General features: G+C 37.9%; 1 protein-coding gene across 1 annotated transcript; it reads left to right on the top strand.

The window, feature by feature from the left end:
* The first annotated feature begins 1,892 nt into the window (after positions 1-1,892).
* Positions 1,893-20,943, top strand: LOC149302445 (SH3 domain-binding glutamic acid-rich-like protein 2-A). Its single transcript, XM_089482537.1, has 6 exons — positions 1,893-1,937; positions 7,116-7,228; positions 11,955-11,994; positions 13,953-14,138; positions 20,266-20,346; positions 20,872-20,943. The coding sequence occupies exons 1-6, from the start codon at positions 1,893-1,895 to the stop codon at positions 20,941-20,943; spliced, it is 537 nt and encodes a 178-aa protein (XP_089338663.1).
* Positions 20,944-24,559: the final 3,616 nt, after the last annotated feature.

Raw genomic sequence — 24,559 nt, forward strand, 5'->3', positions numbered from 1 at the left:
ATTAACACTAAAGACCCCATTAAGCATAACTGCCCCCAAATTAACCCTAAACACCTCATTAAGCATAACTGCCCCTAAATTAACACTAAAGACCCCATTAAGCATAACTGCCCCTAAATTAACCCTAAACACCCCATTAAGCATAACTGCCCCTAAATTAACACTAAAGACCCCATCAACCATACCAATTTATTAGGTAATTTATCTGGAGTACATGCAATTAATTTAGGGGCAGTTATGGTTAATGGAGTATTTAGGGTTAATTTCAGGGGCCGTTATGGTTAATGGGGTCTTTAGGGTTAATTTCAGGGGCAGTTATGGTTGATGGGGTATAAGGGTTAATTTTATGCTGATGACTGAGGGTTAATTTAATTAATTTAATAACGTTAACTGTAGGTGCACTTATAGGTAAAGGGGGGCAAACTCAGGGGAATCTAAATCCTGGGGGCAGTGTGAACATTATTAATGTATTTATTTATAAAAGTATGGTATCAGTAATATTCTCTGTAAGATTCGAATCTCTGTAAGATTCTGATCCTTGTAAGATCCGGATCCCTGTAAGATTCGAATCATTTGAGTCTTCGGATCATTCGAGTCTTTGGATCATTCGAATCACTGAACGACTCTCTGACTCTATGAGTCATCGTTCTGTGAATTAATGAGCTGTAACCTGACCCCAGAGTCTGTGTCTGAGTGCTCTGCAGATGACTCACAGCTCTAGGATCAGGTTACAGCTGAATGATTCACAGACTGAACCGCTACAAATGAATCGTTCAGTCTACTGAACCGATTCATCCGGATCACTAAAAAGAACCGGATCAAATGAACGATTCGTTCATGATCCGGACATCACTAATCATATACCGGCGCTCAACTTGAAATGCCGGCACTGCGACCAAGGCAGAGGCCTCGCGGAGAAGAGTGAGAGGCGCCGAACGGTTTCTGAAAACGTATTCCTCAGCGACCGTTCGGCGTCTCTCTCTCTCCTTCGGCGTTTCAATTGGGGGGCACAGCATGATGTAGGGGGGGCATGGCCCCCTCTGCCCCCCCCTGCCGACGCCACTGATTATTACACATGGACACATCAGGAGATGAGAACCCTGTCCATAAGCTTGCCATCTAGTGTTAGGGTACTTTTATGCAAAGTTTCTGGAAGTAATGGTGGGCTTTTATGGGCCTTGCTCAAGAGCTTACAATCGATGAACATTGAAAAGGTACCACTCAGCTTTTGTATGCATTAAATTGCATATGATGACAGGATTGCTCCTTTCACAAATTGCAAGCCATAATTTCTTAACTTTTACATAGGTCAATGCGTACTCAAAGCAGTTCCGAGTTTATCCACATTTCTATACCTAACCTTTATAGACGTTCAATGGAAATAAAGCCATGAATGTCCAGAGGGTGGCGCTCATGCTTCACAACTCCTGGACTTCCAATGGTAACAGAGGACCATGTGGAATAAATCCAAAAGCTGGAGGCTGAGACATTGTTTCTCCCATGCCCTGCTGGGCCCTTTTCCACACCGATGCCCTGCTGCCCCACCCCACGCTATCACTGGGATCATGGGCAGGGGCTTCTGCAGTTCAAACTCCAAAGCCCAGTGTGCTTTGCTGCTGGCCCCGCCCCTTCTGGGTATGTGTTTGGGCGGAGCTGGAGGAGGCAGCTCGGTGCGTAGACTTAGGTTATGTGTTAGTGCCGGAGTGCCTGAGTACCGGCTCCCGAGAGTGGGAACTCATTGAGTGGTGCTGATAGACATAGGCAGGGTTGCGCTGGGTAATCTGGCTTCATCCCTTGGGTAGAAGATAAGCAGATCCCAGCTGTCACACCTGCTGCAGGGGCAGCACAGAGCAGGATCTCCTATCCTTGCCCGGTAGGCAGAAAGGGCAACGATGGTCATTCGGGTGTTCACAGCATCTTCTTCTAGCTCGGTGACGGTGAGTAATACGTTTGCCTTAAAACACTCATCAAGTCAATGTTCACATTAGTTTCTTTACTCCCCACTGTCTTTACTCCTATCACGCCTATCCTGCGTTATGCTGTTATTGAGAGGGGACAGTTGTTAAAAGCTGTTGATGGCGCTCATACCGATCAGTGTGTCCCAATATTGGTTTCAGGACAGCGTTGGATAGCTTACTTAAAGGGTTCAACGGACAAGGTTGAGGATCGAGTCAATAGGGAAGCATGGCCATGATTCATCAGCCCTTCTGTGTGTACCTGGGCAGGGTGTACTGAGGTTTCTCAGTGGAGCTTAGTGAATACTTCCTTGTAGTGTTAGTGTTAATGATGGGATGGGTTGTGTGTGTGTGTTTACTATGCAAACAGGTTTAGTATAGGTGATGGGGTATCAGGTAATACAATGCAAATTATTCACAAAGCGAATGCAAATCATAAATTCCAACAGCAGACAATGAGAAGTACAGGCATGTCTACACATCCCTGGTTGCTAGTGGTAGTTGTGCTTTGTACTGACAGAGTTGTGACATTAAACATTGGGGTCTATTCACTAAAGGGCGAGTTGACAGGACAGTTGTATTTCAGCAACAACAAAAAAAACCCACAAATTTTTGATTACAGCAACTGAACCATAGCATCTAGTTGATAAATGCTAAAAGAAAAACATGATTTGTTTTAAAAAAAAAAATTACTTTTTTTTTTAATATGACTTAAAATAGGATGTTATCAATTATTGACCAGTGAATCAAGAATGATATTCATTAGAAGTAAAAATGACCCAGATGGGAATGATCTCCTAGCATATGAACATCATTAACATATGCCTTCAAACCTCACACTACCTGCCTAAAAACTGATGTCATACTAAGGATTCTGGAACTCGGCCAACTGCAAATGACAACTAAGCTGTGCTCTCAATGATAACCATGTTTCCCGAGAAAGTCTCGCCTTTCTCTTTTCATTTTGTTCTTTTAATGGGTTTGCTTTGAGCTCTTTGACTTCACTATACAAGGTCCAACCCCAGTAAGTGTCTTCTGCAGCAAGAGCTTGGCTGGCCTTGTATAATGCATAGTTAGATTTCTTCTCTCCTATTAAATTATGCATTTATACAGGACCTGTTCAGTCCTTCTCATTTGAGAAACTTGCCATGATAGTGAAGTCAGAGAGTTAAAAGCCACGTTTCTTCTACAAACTCTCTTGGACACTGCCCCTCAAGTGAATAAGCTCCATTACATCCAATGTAACATTGACGACTGCACTGTGGTGGGATACCGATGTGGAAAATGTTCCTCTATGCTTATCGCAATCATTCCTCAGGTTTTCATACTTTCTCATGGTACGTTTGCACATTAAACATGTTGCTGTTAGAGAAGGGGGATCCTCAAGAGTCTTGCTGATATGAAAGTGTCCGTTTCTTCTCTTTAATAATTTATTCTTGTCTACCTTTTTGCATTTCTGGGAATACATTCACTTTATTATCGTTTGCAAAATATATTACAGAAACGTGGTGTAAGTCAAGAAAATACACCCTAGTTCTGTAGTAACCATACTTGAAGTCTATGAAATAACAGGACGTTTGTTCGATTGTAAGCTCCTTTGAGCAGAGCCCTCCTCACCTTTTTGCTTCTTTGAGTTCACATTGTTGTGTACTTATGTTTACCTGTTGTACAGTACTAGAGAATATGATGGCTTTACATAAATCAATATTATCTAAATTATAATAGAATCAACATTATTAAGTGGCTACACTTCTGTAAATGACGTGGAAAATGGTTGTTCCCAATGACTGGAGAAGATGCACCATTTGTCAAAGAGTTACTTTAACTTTACGGGGACAACAAGTGCTACTTTTCTTCCTTCGCAGGTGTAATGCTGGTTTATTATAAAGGCACACGAAAGCCCTTGTATGCACTTTAATGCATATGATTACTGATGATCCCTTTAAAATTATGTTGAGCCCCCCCTTGCATTTGCATGCGGAGGGTTTTCCGCAAGCCACCATATGCTTTTGTTCACCCCTTAGCTATTTTCTGTGCAGATGTGTTTGGGCTAAAGAGACCTCCTTGCACTTGCTTTGGTTTCAATGGCAGAGCTTTCCTGATGGTGGTTGGCTGCTTCAAACAGCCAATCAGTGGTAAGAATCATCAGATCACGATGAGGAGACAGGCAGCTGCAGAGTTGCAGCTTCTGTCCCAAGCTAAGTATTTTTTTTGTTTTTGCGCGTTAAGAATATAAAAGTAAGCAGTCGAGTAACAACATTGACATTTTTCTATTTAGATTATTTAATAATTGCACCATCAATCTAGTATGTTATGCAAATATATTCTTAGTAAATATGTCATTGTATTCTTTCCTTTAAAGGTTAAATTAGATAAAAAGCAGCACAACTTAAAAGCTTTTTCAATTTCTATGGCAAGAACCTATGAATGACTGTTTTTGTGTCACATGACACATTTTACATTATTAAATCATTATTTTGGTGAAAGGTTTAGACATTTGACGGTGCTAGGAATAATAAGTCGGTAAAAGAACATTTGTGTATTACTGTATTTGCTCGATTATAAGACGAGGTTTTTTCCAGAGCAAATGCTCTGAAAAATACCCCTCGTCTTATAATCGAAGTCGTCTTCTAATCAGACCTCATTCTGCTGGGGCCAGGCTGCTTACCGGGCTTTGGTCGCGAGCAGCGTCTCAGCTATTAGCAGCAGGAGAACAGGAAGCTAGCAGCGTCCTCACATAACTCTGCCTCCCCCCTCCTTCCTCTGGGGGCGGGGCCAGAGAAGTTGCTCGCACAGCCGGGCCCCTGCAGAGTCTGCGAGTGGGAGATCTGCAGTTCAGGTAAAGGGGTGGGGGAGGGTTTTTGTGATTAATGTGTGAAGTATGTGTGATTAATGGAATGAATGAGTATTTAAATGTTTGTGAATGAGTGTGTGTGTGATAGCATGGATGTGTAAGGGGGGTGGTGGTGGTAGCATGGCAAAGGAAGGCTGTAATCGCATTACTATCATCCCCAGGTTCCAGCATGTACTGGCTGCCTTGGGTTGATAGGAGTGTGATTGCTGTTAGCAGTTATATATATACACACCTCCGGAAATTCATTTTAACCCCCTATATGCCACTGTGCCCCATGATATGCCTTTTAACCCCCTATATGCCAGAGTGGGATATAGGTATGAGGCATATCATGGGGCAGAGGGGCATATAGGGGGTTAAAAGGCATATCATGGGGCACAGTGGCATATAGGAGGGTATAAGACATTTCTGGAGGCAGAGTGGCATATAGAGGGTTAAAAGGCACATCATGGGGCAGAGTGGCAAATAGGGGGATATAAGGCATTTCTGGGGGCAGAGTGGCAAGCCTGGGGGCAGATGTGCATAACGGGGGGGGGCAGGTTGGCAAATAAAAGGAAATAAAAAAATATATTTTTCTCAATCATAGCTTTTATTAAATATGAAAATGAGTTTACATGAATTAATATTTACTAGTAAAACTTTTTTCCTATAGGGTAGTCTTATATTCAGGCTTTTTGTTTTTTTCCTAAATTAATATTTTGATTTTGGGGGGGGTCGTCTTATAATCGAGCAAATACGGTACTTCTTGCTGCTCATTACAAAACCAAGCCACTAACAATTTATATTCTGCCAACATATGGAAAGTATTGGAGTATTTATAGGCAGACATATCCATATTGTAGTGGTATGTAAATAACATCTGATGAAGATCCATGTTTGGGGAGGAAAGAGAAGGTAGCCTGCACTTCATCTGCAGATACGAATATAGCATTGGTCCCATTTATACTAGCTGTATATAATTTCTGTACCTGTAAAAGTGTGAATAAATGGTTTTTTTTCTACATTTTATTTACAAAAAAATATATCCATATGGTTTAAAAAAGACATAGGGAAAAAACACAAAAAATGCTCTGGTCCTGTAAAATAAAATAGCCCCGGTCTTTAAGAGGTTAAAATATCTAAAGTAACTGTTGGCTGCTTTTCTTTCGAGGTATGCTAAAATATTTGTTTATAAGCTAAACATTGAAATTCTTGTGATTTACTAATGTGTACCAAAACATTTTTGTCTATAGAATATTCTAGCAAACATATACGGTAGTTAAAATTGTATTCTTATCTGCAGTTTTTCATCTTTGATTGTGTGTGTGGTCATGAATGGTTTAGATTTCTTTTCATACATTGTTTTGTTTCTTGATATATTTATATTGTCTATAGGGCCTTTAGCAATGTGTGCTAAGTTTGTTTTCTTTACTTAAAGCAGAAGAGCAGGAAAACCTGAATACACTTTTGTGTGAATCTTCCTTAGTTCCTATTTCCCCAGCGAGATAAACCTGGAGTAAGTCTAGGGTTTTGTTATAGCGGACTTAGAACAGTAAGTGGTGGGACTAGCTTGAGTAAACATCAGAAGTGCCCTACGTAAAGCCAAAGTATTGTTGCCAATATGATTCATCTTACTAGCTTTGCAACAATACGTGGCTTGCTTAAGCATGTTTGACAGTATAAATGTATAGATGATTGCGTAACCGTGTCACGTGTGATGCCGTGTTCCAATGCTTTTCTGAGTTGAGAAAAGCTGGCAGATAGCACATGATGATGGGTACATGAGTGTTTGCATCAAACATAAAAATAAATATTGAGTTAACTTTATATGATATGTATAATGTGACATATTAAATATTTATGGAAATAACTTAAGGATGCAAAAGTTAGGTAGGAGTTCCCCGTTAAGAGCTATCATAAACAACTAGATGGAAGAAGCACTCTTTCTTTACTTAGATCTTTAAAATGCCAAATTCTAAGAGTCCTAAGTAGATTGTTGGCAGTGGTGCTTTATGGAAAGTATTGTAAGACCACCAGTGAATCACATTTTAACAATAGTTTTTTCCCCAGAAACAAATCTGGTTTTGATGCTTTGTATTGCATAGTTTAGAAGCTGCAAATAAGCCAGACATTTTTTTTTTCTCTTTAAAATCTCTTTTAGAAACATACTAGTATTGTAGCCGAACGTTGTGTTTTCTAACTTCCTTTATAGCTCTTTTAATTCTACACTCACTTGCCACTTTATTAGTTACACCTAGCTAGTACCGGGCTGGAACCCCTTTTGCCTTCAGAACTGCCTTCATTCTTTGTGGCATAATTTCCACAAGGTGTTGCAAACATTCCTCAGAGATTTTGATCCATATGGGCATGATGGCATCACGCAGTTGCTGCACATTGGTCGGCTGCACATGTATGATGTGCTCTATTGGATTGAGATCTGGTGACTGTGGAGGCCTTTGGAGTACAGTAAACTAAGTTTGAGATGATGTGAGCTTTGTGACATGGTGCATTATCCTGCTGAAAGTAGCCATCAGAAGATGGGTACACTGTCGTCATAAGGAGATGGATATGGTCAGCAACAATACTCAGGTACGCTGTTGCGTTTAAACAATGCTCAATTGGTACTAATGGACCCAAAGTGTTCCAAGAAAATGTCTCCCACACTATTACACCACCACCACCAGCCTGAACCATTGATACAAGGCAGGGTGAATCTGTGCTTTCATGTTTACGCCAAAGTCTGACCATATATTTATTTTTTTATTTTTTATTTTTTTATTTTTTTTTTTTTCTTTTTCTTTTTCTTTTTCTTTTTCTTTTTTCTCTCTTTCTCTATCCGGCCACCATAACCTATAACATCATATAGCCCCCCAAAGTACTCCCCCTTATTGGTTCAATTAGAACTTAAGGATGTATTCCGATATTTTTGACAATATCCTAGAGATACATATGTATGTATTTGTGTTGTTGAGGAAACTTACTTTTTTAGTTTTACTCAAATGTCTATATGTAATGTTAGACATGTTGCAATTATTCTTTACATTTTTGGATTTATTTAAGTGTTTTTCTGTAAATTATCAGGTTGGAGTTGCAAGCGTGGCGTTAGACAAAAGTATTAAGGTAGTCTATGGTAAAAAAAGAGGCGAAATTGGCCAACGGGTTTAGCCGGCCGAAAGTTAGATTTAAATTCTGATATACTGATGGCAATTAAATGCATATCGGCTAATACCCAAGGGCTGAACTCCCCTCTAAAACGTAATAGAGTATATGCCTGTCTCCAGAAAGAGAAAATTGATATAGCTTTTTTTCAGGAAACTCACTGGCGTTCTAAAGACAAAATAAGATGGGGAGGTACTCTATATCCACATATCTTCCACGCATCGATGAGAGAAAACAAAAAAAGGGGAGTTGCGATTACCTTTTCCAATAAATTAAATATATGTACAAATTTTGTAGATCAAGATACAGAAGGTCGATATTTAATCTGGCTGGGCAAAATAAATGAGGTTAATTATACTCTGGCAAATATTTATGTTCCAAACGGGTCACCTTTTGGTTTTTTTGCAAAATATTTTAGACAAAATAGATAAAGTAAAGACAGGGATACTTATCATAGCAGGAGACTTTAATTGTATTATAGACGAACAGTTGGATAAAGAAATAGGCAAAGGCAAAATAATTAATAGAAGTCTTGTAAAAAGAGCCAAAGCTTTCTGTGGTATAATCAATAGGGCAAATTTATTTGATCTTTGGAGAGTTAAAAATCCTACCTTAAGGGACTACACACACTTTTCAAAAGTCCACAATACGTTTTCTAGGATTGACTACATCTTTGGTGATCAAAAATCACTTAATGTATTATTAAATATTTTGCTGCGGGAGAACTGTTGGTCAGACCACAGTATTATTCTCTTTGAGTTAAAGGAAAAATGGGTTTCTCCTCCGTGTACTACTTGGCGTTTGGACGACACCATCTTGTATTCTGAGGAAAATAGACATTATATTTCAAAGATGACAAATTAGTTTTTTCAAGAGAATAAAATAGATCAAACGTCTCAGTCTATAAGATGGTGTGCCTACAAGGCATATATGAGGGGTCTCATGATTAAAATTAAAAAACAAATGAGATCATCAAATAATCTACCTATGAATGAGTTATATTTGGCCTATTATAAAGTAGCAAAAAAAAACAAAATAGACCCTACGGTAGAACACAAAAAGGAATTGCAGTCCCTCAGGGAAAAAATAAATCAAAAAGAAATAGAGAAGACAAAATATTATATGGAAAAATTAAGATTGAAATTCTATCAGAAAGGTAATAGAGCAGATAAATTAATGAGCAATTTATTGAAAAAGAAAAGGGCCAAAGAAAGAATAATAAAGATTGTGATAGAGAATAATGTATACAGGAACCCTCAGGATATATCGGAGAGCTTTAGAGCTTTTTATCGAACATTATATAGTATCCCTAAGGGAGCAAGAGAGGAGGACATCGAGCAATATTTAAAATCGGCAAATTTATCAGCCATATCAGAGTCAACATGTGATCTGTTAAACAAACCTATAGAGAAAGCAGAATTAAGTAAAGTATTAGATAAGCTAGTCAAACAGAAAGCCCCCGGCCCAGATGGATTCACTAATTTATTTTATAAAATCTTTAAGTCCGATATAATAAATGTACTAATGGGTGTCTACGAAGAAATAGCGATGACAGGATTGTGCCCTAAAGAATTACTACAAGCTAATATCTTACCTATATTAAAAAAAGATAAGAAGTTGGAGGATTTAAAAAGTTACCGACCCATTTCTCTAATTAATGTTGACATTAAACTGTTCTCGGCAATTTTGGCGGAAAGATTAAAACCTATCTTAAACACTTTAATCCATCCCGATCAGGTGGGCTTTGTCCCCGCTCGAGATTCTATAAATAATATTAGAAGATTAATAGATGCTCTGGACTTTGCAGAAAAGACAAGGTTCCCCCTACTGACCCTCTCATTAGACGCTGAGAAGGCGTTTGACAGGGTCAGTTGGGAGTACCTAAAAGTATCTTTGAGATCATTTGGGTTAAAGGGATGGATATACAATGCTATTTCAGCCCTATATACTAATCCTAGTGCCCGAGTTGTGGGACCAGGGCTGTGTTCAAATTGGTTTGATCTCGAGAACGGCACCCGTCAGGGTTGCCCACTCTCACCTATACTCTATATTCTTTCTTTGGAGCCATTTGCCAATAGAGTTAGAAATAATGGTCACATTTCAGGCCTTAAAATTAACGATCAAGATTATAAGATTATGCTGTATGCAGATGATGTTGTCGTTTCTCTATCTAACCCGATAAATTCTATGAGTTATTTTTTTCAAGAAGTGGACGCATTTAGTAGAGTTTCAAATTATAAGTTAAACCTGGACAAAACGATTTTTCAGGCTAAAAACTTAGACGATGCAACACTGAAGACTCTTTACGATAGCTTCTCAATAACAAGTAGAATTAACGAATTTGAATATTTAGGGATCTGCATACCGGAAAAAATAGAAGAAACAGTTGCGAAGAATTTTCTCCGCCTTTTAAGACTCTCGAATCAATTATTAAAAGACTGGAAGAAGGTGGAATTATCGTGGTGGGGTAGAGTGAATGCTATTAGATCTTATTTATTGCCAAAATGGATTTACTTATTTCGCATGCTCCCCTTAAAATTTCCACAAAGTTGGCTTACAATGATCCACGCAAGTTTTAGCAATTTTGTGTGGAGAGGCAAAACTCCGAGAGTTAAGGCTAGCCTTCTGGGTCTCCGTACTAGAGATGGCGGGATGGGATTCCCCATGATAAAAATATACTACGAAGCCAGTATACTATTTCACATTTGTAGAACATACCAGAATTTTTCTAAAGAGGAAATCTGGTATAAAATAGAACAAAAAGCCTTAGATAGTAACAAGTTAAACCAACTAATTTGGTCCACGAAAGACAGAACAACTAAATCGCAAATTAAAGGTAAAAATACCATTTTGGAAAATATTCTAACAGAATGGATGAGCATTAAAAAGAGATTGGGAATTAAAAATAAATTATTAGAATCATTAGATATAAGTTTATTGGAAGCATCCATTGAAGATATCTCTTTACATCAGCTGAGAGTCGCTGGGTTGCAAAAGATAGGTGACCTGGTTTCGCAGGGACAAATAATATCTTTGCATACTCTTAATGAGAAATACCAGCCAGCGAAAACACCCATATTTACTTATTTGCGAATTAAGAATTTTATTTATAAACATGTTCTATCTATTCAGAGAGAGGACCTCCATAAATTGTCATTTATATTTAACCTTAAACATTCAATAAAATTATACTCTAAATGTGTGGAAGCAATAAGATTTAGAGAAGGAGAGAACCCAATAAACTCATATATCGTCAGATGGGAAAAAGATCTATATTGCGCACTTCCAATTGAGGATTGGTTAAGTGCGTTTAGAAGATTGTCATCTAGGGTGCATGATCTATCCCTATTGGAGACACAGTTTAAGGTTGTATATAGATGGTATATGGTTCCGACTAGGGTCGCGGATATTTATCATACTACATCTAGATTTTGTTGGAGGTGTGGATCGATGGAGGGATCCTACCTTCATATCTGGTGGTCCTGTCCAAAAGTTATTAAACTTTGGCGAAAGACCCTTGACTGTTTAAAAAGAGAGGCTAATATAGTAATACCTAACTCCCCTGCCTCACTCTTGTTACATCTAGGCTGGCCGACTTTGTCCGCTGTTCAGCTTAATTTAACAATACACCTCATTTTATCAGTTAAGAGAATAATAGCGAAACAATGGAAACAAGATACTGAATTTATCTGGGCACAGGTGGAAAACCAACTGAAATTCCAACTTACAATGGAAAGGGAAGTTTCCCGACTTTATTTACCTAATTTCAAGAAAACTATGATTTGGGATAAATGCCTTCAAATAATGTTTCCATCGAATTTAGACACCAGATGATCAGCACTTAGACATTTTTTTTTTTTTTTTTTTATTTTTTTTTTAACGTCAGTTTACTATCTTTAGTTTCCCCTATGTCTTTCATCTTAAAATAACGTTTCTATCTATTTCAGGCATCCGACGATCAGTAATTAGACTTACCTCTCTTTAAAATATAAGTTTAATTATATTAGTCTCCTCCACGTTTTCATCTCCAACCAGACCGGTTTTTATGTTTAATTTTTTTTTTCTTTTTTTTTTTTTTTCTTTTCTTTTTAGGGAATCTATAATAAGTACTGTATCAGTAACATTGGACTTTCTTTGTCTAAAATGTTGTATTGTATTTATCTAGACGTAAATTGTATTTTTAGTCACTTTTTCTGTTTGTTAGTTTGTTTAATAAAAAAAAAAAAAAAAAAAAAATGTCAATCTGCTGTTTCAGCAGGCAGATGCTATATGGTCTGCTATTATCCAACGTAGATCCTTGCTAAGTCATATATTGATTTTGTCTTACTTTGCATTAGTAATAAATAGTTGGTACAAATCATCACATGTACAGGAGTTTCTCTTGATGAAAATTAGCATTTAAAAAAAATAATTACGGAATTGCACTTTATAGGTATTATTAAATATCAAAGTGCAATAGCATGAAACGCTGTATTCATTTATCAAATAGTGTTTGGTAAGAAGAGTGGAAACAAAAAATTATTTGGGGGAGGGTAGCATGGAGGGCATGACTATCAATCCACAGTGTCCATATTTTAAAATATTTGAGATATAAAATAACAATTAAAGGGAAAGTGTATTGTCCCTGACAATAAAGAAAAATGCATATTAAACATTAAAGCATTATTTAAGAGGTGCATACCTTAGGGAGAAGCTGCAGCTACAGAGCAGTAGCCTCTCATCTTTGGTCCACTGATTGGCTGCTTAAAGGGAAAGTTCCCCAATTGAAAACAATGTGCGTGCACACAGGGGTCTCATGGCCGAAGTTGACTTGCAGTAAAAATATAACATTTGGCTGTATCTGCCAAACACGCTGAAAATAGTTGGTAAAGGTGAACAGCCACCGTCCCATCATCTGTTTGTATGTAGAGGGTGTACTGGTAACCTGTTAGTTGGTCTTCTGGCTTAAGGGCGGTTGGCTTGGTTTAAGTTATAAAGTTGTTTAAAACTCTGGGTTTAGGCCAAGAGTTTTGTGGTATATGTTATTTCAAGTTGGTTCATTTGGAAATTATGTTTAAGCTAAATAAAAGGCCACGGCCTGTTTATTCCAATCATTTGGTTTTCATGTTTTTATTTCAAGTTCTATTTGGAAGTTATTGATTTAGCCCTTACAACCACATGTAACTTACTGATTGAGAAACAATCATATATCTTACATTGCACCAGTGTTTTTCTTATTATCGGTGGAAATAGCCTATTCAGATTCTTAGTAAATGTGCTAGAGTATGAGTTATCCTACCCTGTCAAAATAGAAAGTGATTGTCATTGCCTGGGTCCGTTGCTCCCAATATGTTTAATGCGCATAACAAATTAACCTATTTCCCACTTGCAAACGCATGGAGAATCCATCTGATTCGCCCCCCTCCATCCATTGGAGTCATACATGGTGCCCTACAGTATGTAGAATTTGCATACACTGCATCCAGCCTGTGTAAATGGTATGAATATAAGTATAACATCATTTTATGGATACCAGCCAACATATAATTACTACAAAACAGGGTAGTTTAATATGTACTTCTAGATTTTGTAATCTAATTACACATGTACAGCACTTGATACTTGTAAGGTAGTATCATAACTCAATGGCTGACTCAAATGATATGTTGAAGGAACCCTAACGCAAATCATGGATTTATGTCCCAGGTGCTACTGTACACACATACTAATCTTCCTTCTTAAAACCCCTTAAAAGAATTAAATTTGTGCTCAAGGTATGAGGTGAGCAAAGGCAAGATGACACAGGCTTTAGAAGAAAGTGGACTATGGCAGGCCTGGTCTTCTCCAGCTGTCTCGTGAGCCACTTTGGAATCTTCATATAAAAATTTGTGTGTTCCATTTTCATAGCATTTCTATAACCTAATATGGTAACAAGTAACCAGTTTTCTTTTTGTAAATACAACTTTCTTTTATTGGTGATAGATTGATTAAGTTATTATTTTAATTATTTTTTTCCCCAATTACAGATCAAGAAGAGGCAGCAGGATATTCTGCAGTTTCTGGAAGCCAACAAGATTGAGTATGAAGAAGTGGACATTACTATGTTAGAGGATCAGAGACAATGGATGTACAAAAACATTCCTAAGGATAAGTGGCCGGATCAAGGCAACCCCTTGCCCCCACAGATATATAATGGAGATACCTACTGTGGGGTAAGAATGTCTTATAATCCCTTAGTGGGATGTGGTATTTTAATACACATGTTTCTTGAATCTTTAAAGTGTTCAGTTTCCGTTCCATGTGAAGTTTACAGTACAGTTTACGGTAGTTGCTTAACCCTTTCAACTTTACACACTCCAGATGTTTAAATTGTTACGGAAATTGTTTTCTTCTTTGTGAGAGCTTTTCAAGTAATACATAGCTAAATCTGTTAAATTGATATCCTAAAATATTTAATCTCGCCGCCACTCACCAGGAAACTCGGTTTGGCAAATAACCCACATTTCTTCATGATTTTTAAAGAGGTGTGATGTATTATTATTATCTTTCTATATGTAAAGTTTAATGATTAAAAACATGAACATTAGTTGTATCATAGCATTGTAAAATACACTAGAAATCTTGTGTGATTAATATTTTATGTTGTATGATTTATAAATATAGGCTTGTATATGGTTATACTCGCCAAGCAACTCACCCTAGTTTATGATTTCCTTTAATCCTCTTATTCCAAATGATTGTGTCTCTCTAACCAATGTACAAAATTTACGCCTTCCTTTATTTGAGCACAGTGTGAACCAAACGGGGTAAAGCAGATTACTTTAATAGAACATTATTGGCTGTTACCTAGGTGTTTCGTACTTGAAGAATTGTGTCAAAGGTTGGCTGGAAATCTAACGAAAAAAAGCACTGGCTTATTACTTACTCTGTAGAAGAACGCACATAGCACCTCGTTTTTGGTATACTTCCAAAATACTTCTCAAAATATTTTCTCCCTTCCCCATTCTCTCCTCCTAATTAATATTGATTAACATGAACTCCAATATGTATTTAAACAGCAGTCGGGAAACAGAATCCCTGTAGGGTTTGGTTATTTTGTTTCTGTGTACGGTCCAATGATGCCCAATGTGTTCTCTCCTGATAAGTCCTGGAACAGAGAAATGTTGAAATGTGATATTAATGCCATTAGTATTTTTGCGTGTTACACAAATAATTTTTGATACTAATACAAATATGTATCATATATATCCTAATACATAACCCTGATTAAGGCTGGTAGAGCAGAAAATAAGAGTCACTTTTTACTTTTCATAGCTAAGAAAACTTTGTAACTAATAAACAGATACCAAGGCAGGAAAGAGTTTAAATGATGAAAAAAATAACTTTTTATTAATTAATTGATCTAAAAGCTCCACTAATGTACTACATTATTAATCTGGAAATTTTAAATCCAGAAAAATCCTATTTTGAAGAGAAAGGCAGAATCAGGAGTTTGCATATTCTTCTATACTATTAAAACTTAGAGTAATTACCATTGAGCGTGTTCAAGAGATATAAAATTTTGAGTTGGGGAAAAAAAATCAAGAAAATAAACGCTCTGGCTACAGAAACTAAACTACAGTCACCTCGCTTAAACTTTTTCATGCCTTAGGAAATAAATAAACAGCTTTTTAAATTCTAATGGAACAATGTAGTTTGTTAAAAGATGCATTATCTGCTTGTTTTAGCATAAGACAAAGGGAATTAGCCCAATAAATGCTTGATTACTATCACTAATAAAATATTAATCTCGCCATATTACCTCTGCAAAGGGCAGCTCGGTCTTTTTCACCCGGGAAACTTGCAAGAGTTTGCCTTTATAAGATCTTTTATAGTTCATCAAACTCAAGGGGGGGTAAACTATTCTGATGAAGGGATTAAAGTTGTGCAGTTACCATAGCAACCAGTAAATATATACAGTAAATATACCTTTAAATTTTATGACCATGCCAGTTATAACGGCAAAGTAGATGTTAGTGCCGTTAATCCCTGCATTTATATCGTGTGTGTGTTTATAAAAAAAATTTTTTTTTGGGGGGGGGTTCAAATAATTATCAGGCTCTTGATCAGAAGGGAAAAACCTTTTTATTTCGATGTTTTCATCTGCTGCGTGCTTTTTCAGTGTTGTGGAAGGAAAGATTGTTTTTGTGCAATTAATAAAAGCTACAATATGCCACTGTTTCTTTCCCGACCTCTATTGTGAGCCCCGTGTGTTAGTAATCAAATATGCAGAGGACAGGACAGACTGTGCAAATCCACCACAGAGACGGCTGACTCATCGCTCTCGTCAAACAGAAACGTTAATTGAGCTTACCTTATTTCCTGCTATTAGTTCAGTCGCCCAGCTCCCCAGTATGCAGTCTGTCATATTCTCTTAGCATCACACTTAGGCAGGCAAAGGCTACATATGTGTGCCCTGTGCTGGAAACAATCTAGAATTACCGTATTTGCTCGATTATAAGACGACCCTGATTATAAGACGACCCCCCAAAATCTGAATATTAACTTAGGAAAAAAAGAAAAAGCCTGAATATAAGACGACCCTAAAGGAAAAAAGTTTTACCAGTAAATGTTAATTCATGTAAACTATTTTTTTTAATAAAAGCTATGATTGAGAAAAATATTTTTTTTGTTTTTATTTCTTGTATTTTCCAACCTGTCCCCCAGTTACGCACATCTGCCCCCAGGCTTGCCACTCCAATATGGCACTGTGGCCCATGATATGCCTTTTAACCCTCTATATGCCACTGTGCCCCATGGTATGCCTTTTGACCCCCTATGTGCCACTCTGCCTCCAGAAATGCCTTATACCCCTATATGCCACTCTGCCTCCAGAAATGCCTTATACCCCTATATCCCATTCTGGCATTTAGGGGGTTAAAATGCATATTATGGGGCAGAGTGGCATATAGGGAGGTATAAGGCATTTCAGGAGGCAGAGTGGCATTAAGGGAGTTAAAAGGCATTGTATAGAGCACTCTGCCTCCAGAAATGCCTTATACCCCTATATGCCACTCTGGCATTTAGGGGGTTAAAATGCATATTATGGGGCAGAGTGGCATATAGGTGTATAAGGCATTTCAGGAGGCAGAGTGCTCTATTAAATGCCCCCTTAACGCCACTCCAGAAATGCCCTATGCCCCCATTTAACACACACACACACACACACACACACACCCTATACCCCCATTTAACTAACACACACACACTCTCCCCTCCCCTCCCCTCTCAGCCCTCTCTTACCGGTGCTTCCAGCCGGGGCAGCGGGTTGACGTCGCCTTCTGCTGCAGCCGGAAGGAGGTGGAGTTGGCAGCGGGGGTTTGTCTGCGTCCGTCGCGTATACTTTCCCCGGCTGTCAGAGATCAGAGTTCCCCGCACCGGTGCGGGGAACTCTGATCTCTGACAGTCGGGGAAGGTTTGCGCGACGGACGCAGACAACCCCCGCTGCTAGCCACACCTCCTTCCGGCTGCAGCGGACGTTGTCTACGCGGATCGCGTAGACGTCAACCCGCTGCCCCGGCAATACAGCAGGAAGCACCGGTAAGTGTGTGTATGATGGGGGGGGGGGGGGGTGAGACAGGAGGATCCAGGTCCCCTGCAGCGGTGCGGGGGATCTGGATCTTAGTCTCCTAATCAGACTCTATTTGAGGTCTGATTAGAAGACGACCCCGATTAGAAGACGAGGGGTATTTTTCAGAGCATTTGCTCTGAAAAAAACCTCGTCTTATAATCGAGCAAATACGGTACTTCTTGCTTTGGATGAATGGAATGTAAAGTGTAGTAACTCCTGCAGTGCTTTGGACTCTAACCCCATACTTGTTGGTTCTTTTTTTTTCTTGTCCCATGGTTGTAAGGAATATGCATTTAATGTTTGTTTTCTAGGTAGTAACTTTATAGTTTGTTTCAGTATTTTATGCGAGTAATAGTCTACCCGTGATCCTCTACTATTTGAGAAGCTAGCCCTCTTGACCTGGAAGCCTCTAGAACATGGCACCCGATTGTATCACATGTAATTCTGTAAATATGGATACCGCTAGTGGCCTCAAACATCCTTATGCAAGTCAAGCATTGTTGCAGGAGTAGCAAAGTGTTCATGTATTTGTCGCTCCATTGTGGCATGTTGCTTCTTATATTTGCTGAGTCTAGTAATTCTCCCTGGTGTCCTAAGACCAGCTAAGAAAAGCAAACACTGGATTTATTGCAACCCACTAGGAAAACAGGGACTAAGGAATACCCACGCAAAACTTATATTAAAGTTTCCTTCTGCCTACATCGCACACATTGCTAGGTACCTACTGATGATATACACCCATAAGCCATAACGTTATGACCACTGACAGGTTAAGTCAATAGCCCTGATAATTTTGTTATCATGGCACCACTCACTAGGTGGGATATATTAGGCAGCAAGTGAATCTTTCATCCTCAAAATTGATGTGTAAGAAGCAGGAAATATTGACCAGCGTAAAGATATGAGTGACTTTGACAGGAGCCAAATTGTGATGGCTAGACGACTGGGTCCCAGAATCTCCAATACTGCAGCTCTTGTCGGGTGTTCTGGGTCTGCAGTGGTCAGTACCTTACAAAGGGGTCCAAGGAAGGAAAATCGGTGAACCAGCAACAGGGTCATGGGCAGCCAAGGCTCATTGATGCACGTGGGGGCGAAGGCTGGCCCGTGTGGTCAAATCCAACAGATGAGCTACTGCAGCTCAGATTGCTGAATAAGTTAATTCTGATTCTGATAGAAAAGTGTCAGAACACACAGTGCATCGCAGTTTGTTGCGTGTGGGGCTGCGTAGCCAGGCCAGTGAGGGTGCCCATGCTGACCCCTGTCCACTGCCGAAAGTGCCTACAATGGGCATGTGAGTATAAGAACTGGAACACTGAGCAATGGAAGAAGGTGGCCTGGTCTTATAAAGCACACTTTCTTTTATATTTATTATAAAAAGGAGAAATCAAGAAGTTGTAAGGCTATATCTAATACTAAGTGAAGTAAAACTTTGTGTGTAGATGCATAGTGTGGTGTTATTGCCTGTAGAGCCAGTTCTTGTCTTGTATGAAAAATGTTCTCCAGGTTGGCTCCTCATAAAATAATGAAATTAGTGTGCTGACATGTTGCAAGGCTTCACTACATACTATGAAGAAGAATGAGATTTAGATACTTATGCTTTGGTTGAGTTCCAAATGTACTAGTATGATTCCTCTAGATATGTGCATTTGTTGAAGGCATGGCCTGTATTATTCCCCAGGTGCTAGTGAACTTGTAGAAAGAGACCGAATAAGAAGCACAAAAAAGAATTGGGTTATCCGCCAAGGTGTGATAATATTGTTTTAAGTGTGTATATGCACCATAATCTGAGAAGATTATATATTATTATTTTATTAAGTGCCAACAAATTACGCAGACCCATCGAGTGTTAAGAACCCTGCCCGTGAGCTTGCCATCTAGCCTTCTGGTACTTTTACATAGAGTTACAGGCTTTGAGGGCTTGTGAGCTTACAATCTAAGGGATATACATACAGCATCTATAAACGTGTGAGATGTCCTGGGTCCTCGGGAAACTATGTGCAGCGTTACAACATAATCTAGCATTGGGAAGTCTTTTGTAATAAGCAGTTTCACTGGAATTGTAAAGTATTCTGGGCAGAGTGTGTTTATGTAAATTATAGTCATAAAAGGTTAGTATTTATTTTGACTTGCTTCATGCGGCTAAATTATTACTTTAACACACAAGCTTTCTGGGTTGTTTTACTGTACAAACCATAAAAAATGAGCAGAGAAGATGTTAAGTGGGCGAAGAAGAATCTCTTCAGGAGGGAGTGGAGGAGTTCTTATAAACACATGCTTGGTTTTCACCCTTGGCAGACGGACAGTTAACTGCTGAGTTTCTGTAAGGACAGGATTGTTCTCCACAATAAACTGCATATAAATAAATAGATCATGAGATATATCTATCTATCTGATATATATATATATATCACTAAAGATAGGCATGCACAACAAAGGATATAGCAAAAAGTGATCTTGATAGCTTTAGGTGCACGGGGATTCTAAAAAAATTAAAATAAAAAATAAAGCAACACTTTAATGTGTGAAATAATACATTTTAGAATTTGGGTTAATAGTGAAAATTCCTTGAAGAATAGTTCACTATTACATCTGCTTTGGGTGGCACGCTGTATAAGACTTGCTGGTCAGACATATGGAACTGATAACGGAAGGCTGAGCACTGTTTTCTATTTTGGTGGTAACAGGCATTGTTTATGTGTCTGCTCATTGTCTTTTACTATTTTTAACAGGATTATGACTGCTTTTTTGAATCCAAGGAAAGCAATACAGTCTTCTCGTTTTTACGGTTGAAAACAAGGCCATCATCCAAGGTACTGCGTGTTCATCCCTCCACAGCCGCATCTTCTGTCATTAGTTTGTAGAGGCGTTCAGTATCTAAAGTATGTAGTCTAGAGTTTACCTCCCATCCTACCACCCTCCCCAAAATAAACTAGATTATTATAACTATATATTCCTTTTTAAATCAAACCTAAGTAACTTTAGTCTGTCTTTAATAATAGCTTCAAAGCAACTGTGCCTTCTAGTTCCATTAGTAAACTCTAAAGCCCAGCAACATATTAGGGAACCAGGGAACAGATCTGCAACAAGGTCAATGGCCAAAATACAATATTTTTTAAAAACTTATCAAAGAACCCGTTATATCTTTTTATTTCTAAAATTAGTTATCTTTATTGAAAGAAGGAGAACATGCCCACACATGCAAATGAGTTGATACCTGGCACAGTAGAGAGATATATGTGAAGACCCTAAAAAATTGAGTCAAACTCATTTAGTTTCTCCAGAAGAAATGAGCATGTTGAATTCAATTTTTTGTATCATATTTTTTCTTTTTATAGAGACCCAATATATTACGTGATTTGTTGCCTTATAGTTGTTTAATCCTTTCTCCCCAGGAGGCCGAGCTGTAGAAGAATCCTGGACGTGTTGGACATAAGCACATGGAATTTTATTTCCTAAGAGCCAAGCATCTTACATGCTCTGCAGAATTTTCTCTTTATCATTGGAAGCGCTCTCTTGATGTTCATGGACTGCACTACCTACGGATGTATTTTTCTATTATAAAGTTTGGTGTATAAGATGTCATTTCATAAACCACCTTTATCAAACTTGACATTACAAATTATTTTATTCTTGCATTATTCCTACTATTTTTTTGAAATATCAGTGAAATTTATTGTTACACTTCTTTCTATAATAATCTACTTTCCTGGAACCTAAGTGACATTTAATTGTTCTTAGCCATTGCTTAGGGTATGATGCCTGAAATTCATCTTAAGATTGGCTGTATTGCTATTATATATGGAAGGTCATTTTTACCGTGTTGTATAGAAATGCAGTAATGAATCTCAATAAAAAAAACAAGCAACATATTAATGTAGATATAAAAACAGTGACTCGACGTTTCTTTGAACTGCTGTATATTTCCATATCTTGGAACTTTGCAAAATGGATAAATATGGGTTGATGTATCTTACAGAATTAAAGTCATCTCCGTATACCACTAAATCTATAAAAAGGAATGGAAATGTTCAACTTTCCTGCAATCTGGCTTAGTGAATCACAATTAGTGCTCTATGAAACCCTGTTATTATATTAAAAATTATATCCATGCATTAGGTACAGTGGTGTTGGTGTCTAGAGTACTAATGACATTTTTTCACATATTTCACTTCATCTGGGGTTATGAGAAATGGTGTCTTGGATTTTTTTGCCTTGCGCATTTACAAAACATTCTTTTATTCAGATGACCCAGACTGAGCACACAAGGCAGCCACCAATTAATCTGAAGTCTCATTAACTGAGATGCTTTCTGTGGATTCCATTCAACGATGACTACGTGTACATGAGCACAATGCGTCAAACACTAACAAGACCAACGTTCTTTGTAAAGCAGGATGCTAATGTGACCCAAAAATTTTAACTTGTTGCAGTTTATGAAATGGTTTAAGGGTGAAGAAGGACAAGACCTTTGCCTCCAATGTTGTATCCACTACTTACACCGTGTATCACACTGAGAACTGGCAGTGACCGAGAAACCGATGATGTTGGCTATTCATAGTTAAAGAATTGGTGAATGGCAGTTCTCTGATTTGTTTTAAAATGTCAGGTAGCATAAAACCCTTTAATAACTGAAACATTTTCCTCTAACTGGTTCTACACTAAATAAAGCCATGTAATGTTATTCGCATAAATGGTACGATGGGTACACAAATTCATGCTTATACCATGGGAACGTCTCTTGCATTTGCATTATGTTTTCTCTCACCTATTGTAAGGTTGCCGATAATTGGACCAGCATTGTTAGTGTGGGAAGAAAGGAGAGGACTTCAGCTAACGAAAATGTACCTTTTGTTGCAGAGCCTGTGAGAAAATGGTCCTTTTCAAACCAAGTATCTAGAAAACCCAGCACACGGATTAGAAAGCACAAGATATACATGTTATGCCAAAGTAATTTGGTCATCCAAACTTCTGCAAAGACGGTAGTTCCCGTTTAAAGCAGTATTGGCCATGAATGGTGGGTAGTTATGACTTCATCTTCCTCCCCCATGCCTGAATTGATGCAATATTTAAGAACCAGCAGTGATCAATGTGGCCACGTATCTCAAAAAGCAGTTTCCTCCTTGCTTTGGAACAACTATTCCTGTCTCTCTGCATGTTTCGATTCACATTCTTATCTTAACCACAAATGCAACATGCCTGGTGTACTCAAAAGATACTCCACTCCACCAGAACTTTACTAAACATAGATCATTGTCTTTTTTTATTTTTTTTATTTTTAAGTATTGATGTTTACCGATTACTCTGGGAGGACTGGTAATAGTGTTTCAGTGTTTTGCAGTTTCTAATCCAATATATTTTGTAATATATATATATATATATATATATATATATATATATGAGAGAGAGACATGAGGGATCATATGATGTTGCAGTGGTTTTCAGAAATCCATTAGAGTTACATTAGCAAAACTAAATTATCATTAGCTTTCAGTTGTTTTTTTAATGGCAGTCATTTGGGTTACTCAGAGGGGAATTGCTACTATTTTTCATCATTAGTATCAGATTAAAATGCATTTTCAAAAATATTGTGCACAATATAATGTTTTCAGACGGCTACATATTAGCCATTTGTATGTATTCAAACTGACTTTTATCATGCTGCCTAAGATAAACAGTAGACTGGCTCAGTCTTAATCACCCATACTATGACGCTCTGACTAATGAAAGTTTATACAGGAAATGATTTTGCTGGACAGCCAAGACATCTTTAGCATTGCTAAGTAGCATTGCTAAGTAAGGGAAGTTAACCAAAAGCAGCCTTCAGGTCAGGAACATTATTGGGGGGGGGGGGGGGTTAAATAAAATCAAATGTGTTTTTTTTCTTTCTGTATACAGCATTGTATTTAATGGTCAAAGAAAATATTACTCTTTCATGAGACTTTATAGCATATTGAACACTGAAAAATAGTTATTTTGTAATTGCTAATATGGAATAATAGTAATAGTATGGGATTGCCAGTTTAAGCATACAATAAATGTATTTAGACATTAGCCTTTTTATCAGCAAGGTACTGCAAAACATCTGGTATTTTACCCTTTTTTTTGGATTATCAGTACTCCTGGTGCTCAACTATTTGGCAAAGCAGATCAGTCCCCTAAGTGGCCACCTGTTTGGTTTATATAGCTGTTTGGCCGGTGTTGTACTGCTAAGTGGACAATCTGCCCCTAAGAAAAGCTGTCATGCTGATTTATGTAACATCAGGAATTCTTAATCATTTTCACTACCTAATCATCACCTAATTACAGTCCTAACATGAACAATTATCTAGCATGCCATAAAGGATTTGAAGGGGTAACTTATATGAACCTAGTACAATGATTTATAAATCTCACTTAGTATGAAGTATCCTCTGTCTGATTATTTTATCAATCATTCACACAACATCCATTGTAAAGCGCTGTGGAATATGATGGCACTATATAAAACTTTATCAATCATGAACTAATCACAAGGGAACAGCCCTAATCAGAAAATTTCCATCAATTTCGGTGGTTCAACCAGTATCCAAGCGGATCCTTAAATGTCACTATAGCATATCAATTGAGCACCTTCTTATTGTGTTTTGTGGGCTTTATGGTGTGCCATAGCATCATTACATACCTTGTAGACCCTGGCACACTCTAGTAACCTAATCGGTCTTATGCATCCGATTGTTGAACCTCGTGTCACTGATTGTCGCTCATGACAGAGGCGTATCTACTGAAAATAGCGCCTATGGCAAGCACTGAAATTGCGCCCCTGTCCAAATATCTAAAACCCATTTACTAGCCCCTGCTGCCCATATATATATATATATATATATATATATATATATAATATATAAATATTAGTCCCTGCTGCCGATAGCAGGTATAGATCAACACACAAACCCAGATCAATTGAAATTCACTTGTGATCTCAGTACTGAAGGTATAGATCAAATAAACAGAATCAGACATACAAATCCTGTATTTGCAGGTATA

The sequence above is a fragment of the Sceloporus occidentalis genome, unplaced genomic scaffold, assembly GCF_023333645.1.
Source record: "Sceloporus occidentalis isolate IW3139 unplaced genomic scaffold, rSceOcc1.0.p SCAF_19, whole genome shotgun sequence".
In the NCBI taxonomy this organism is placed as follows: Eukaryota; Metazoa; Chordata; class Lepidosauria; order Squamata; family Phrynosomatidae; genus Sceloporus; species Sceloporus occidentalis.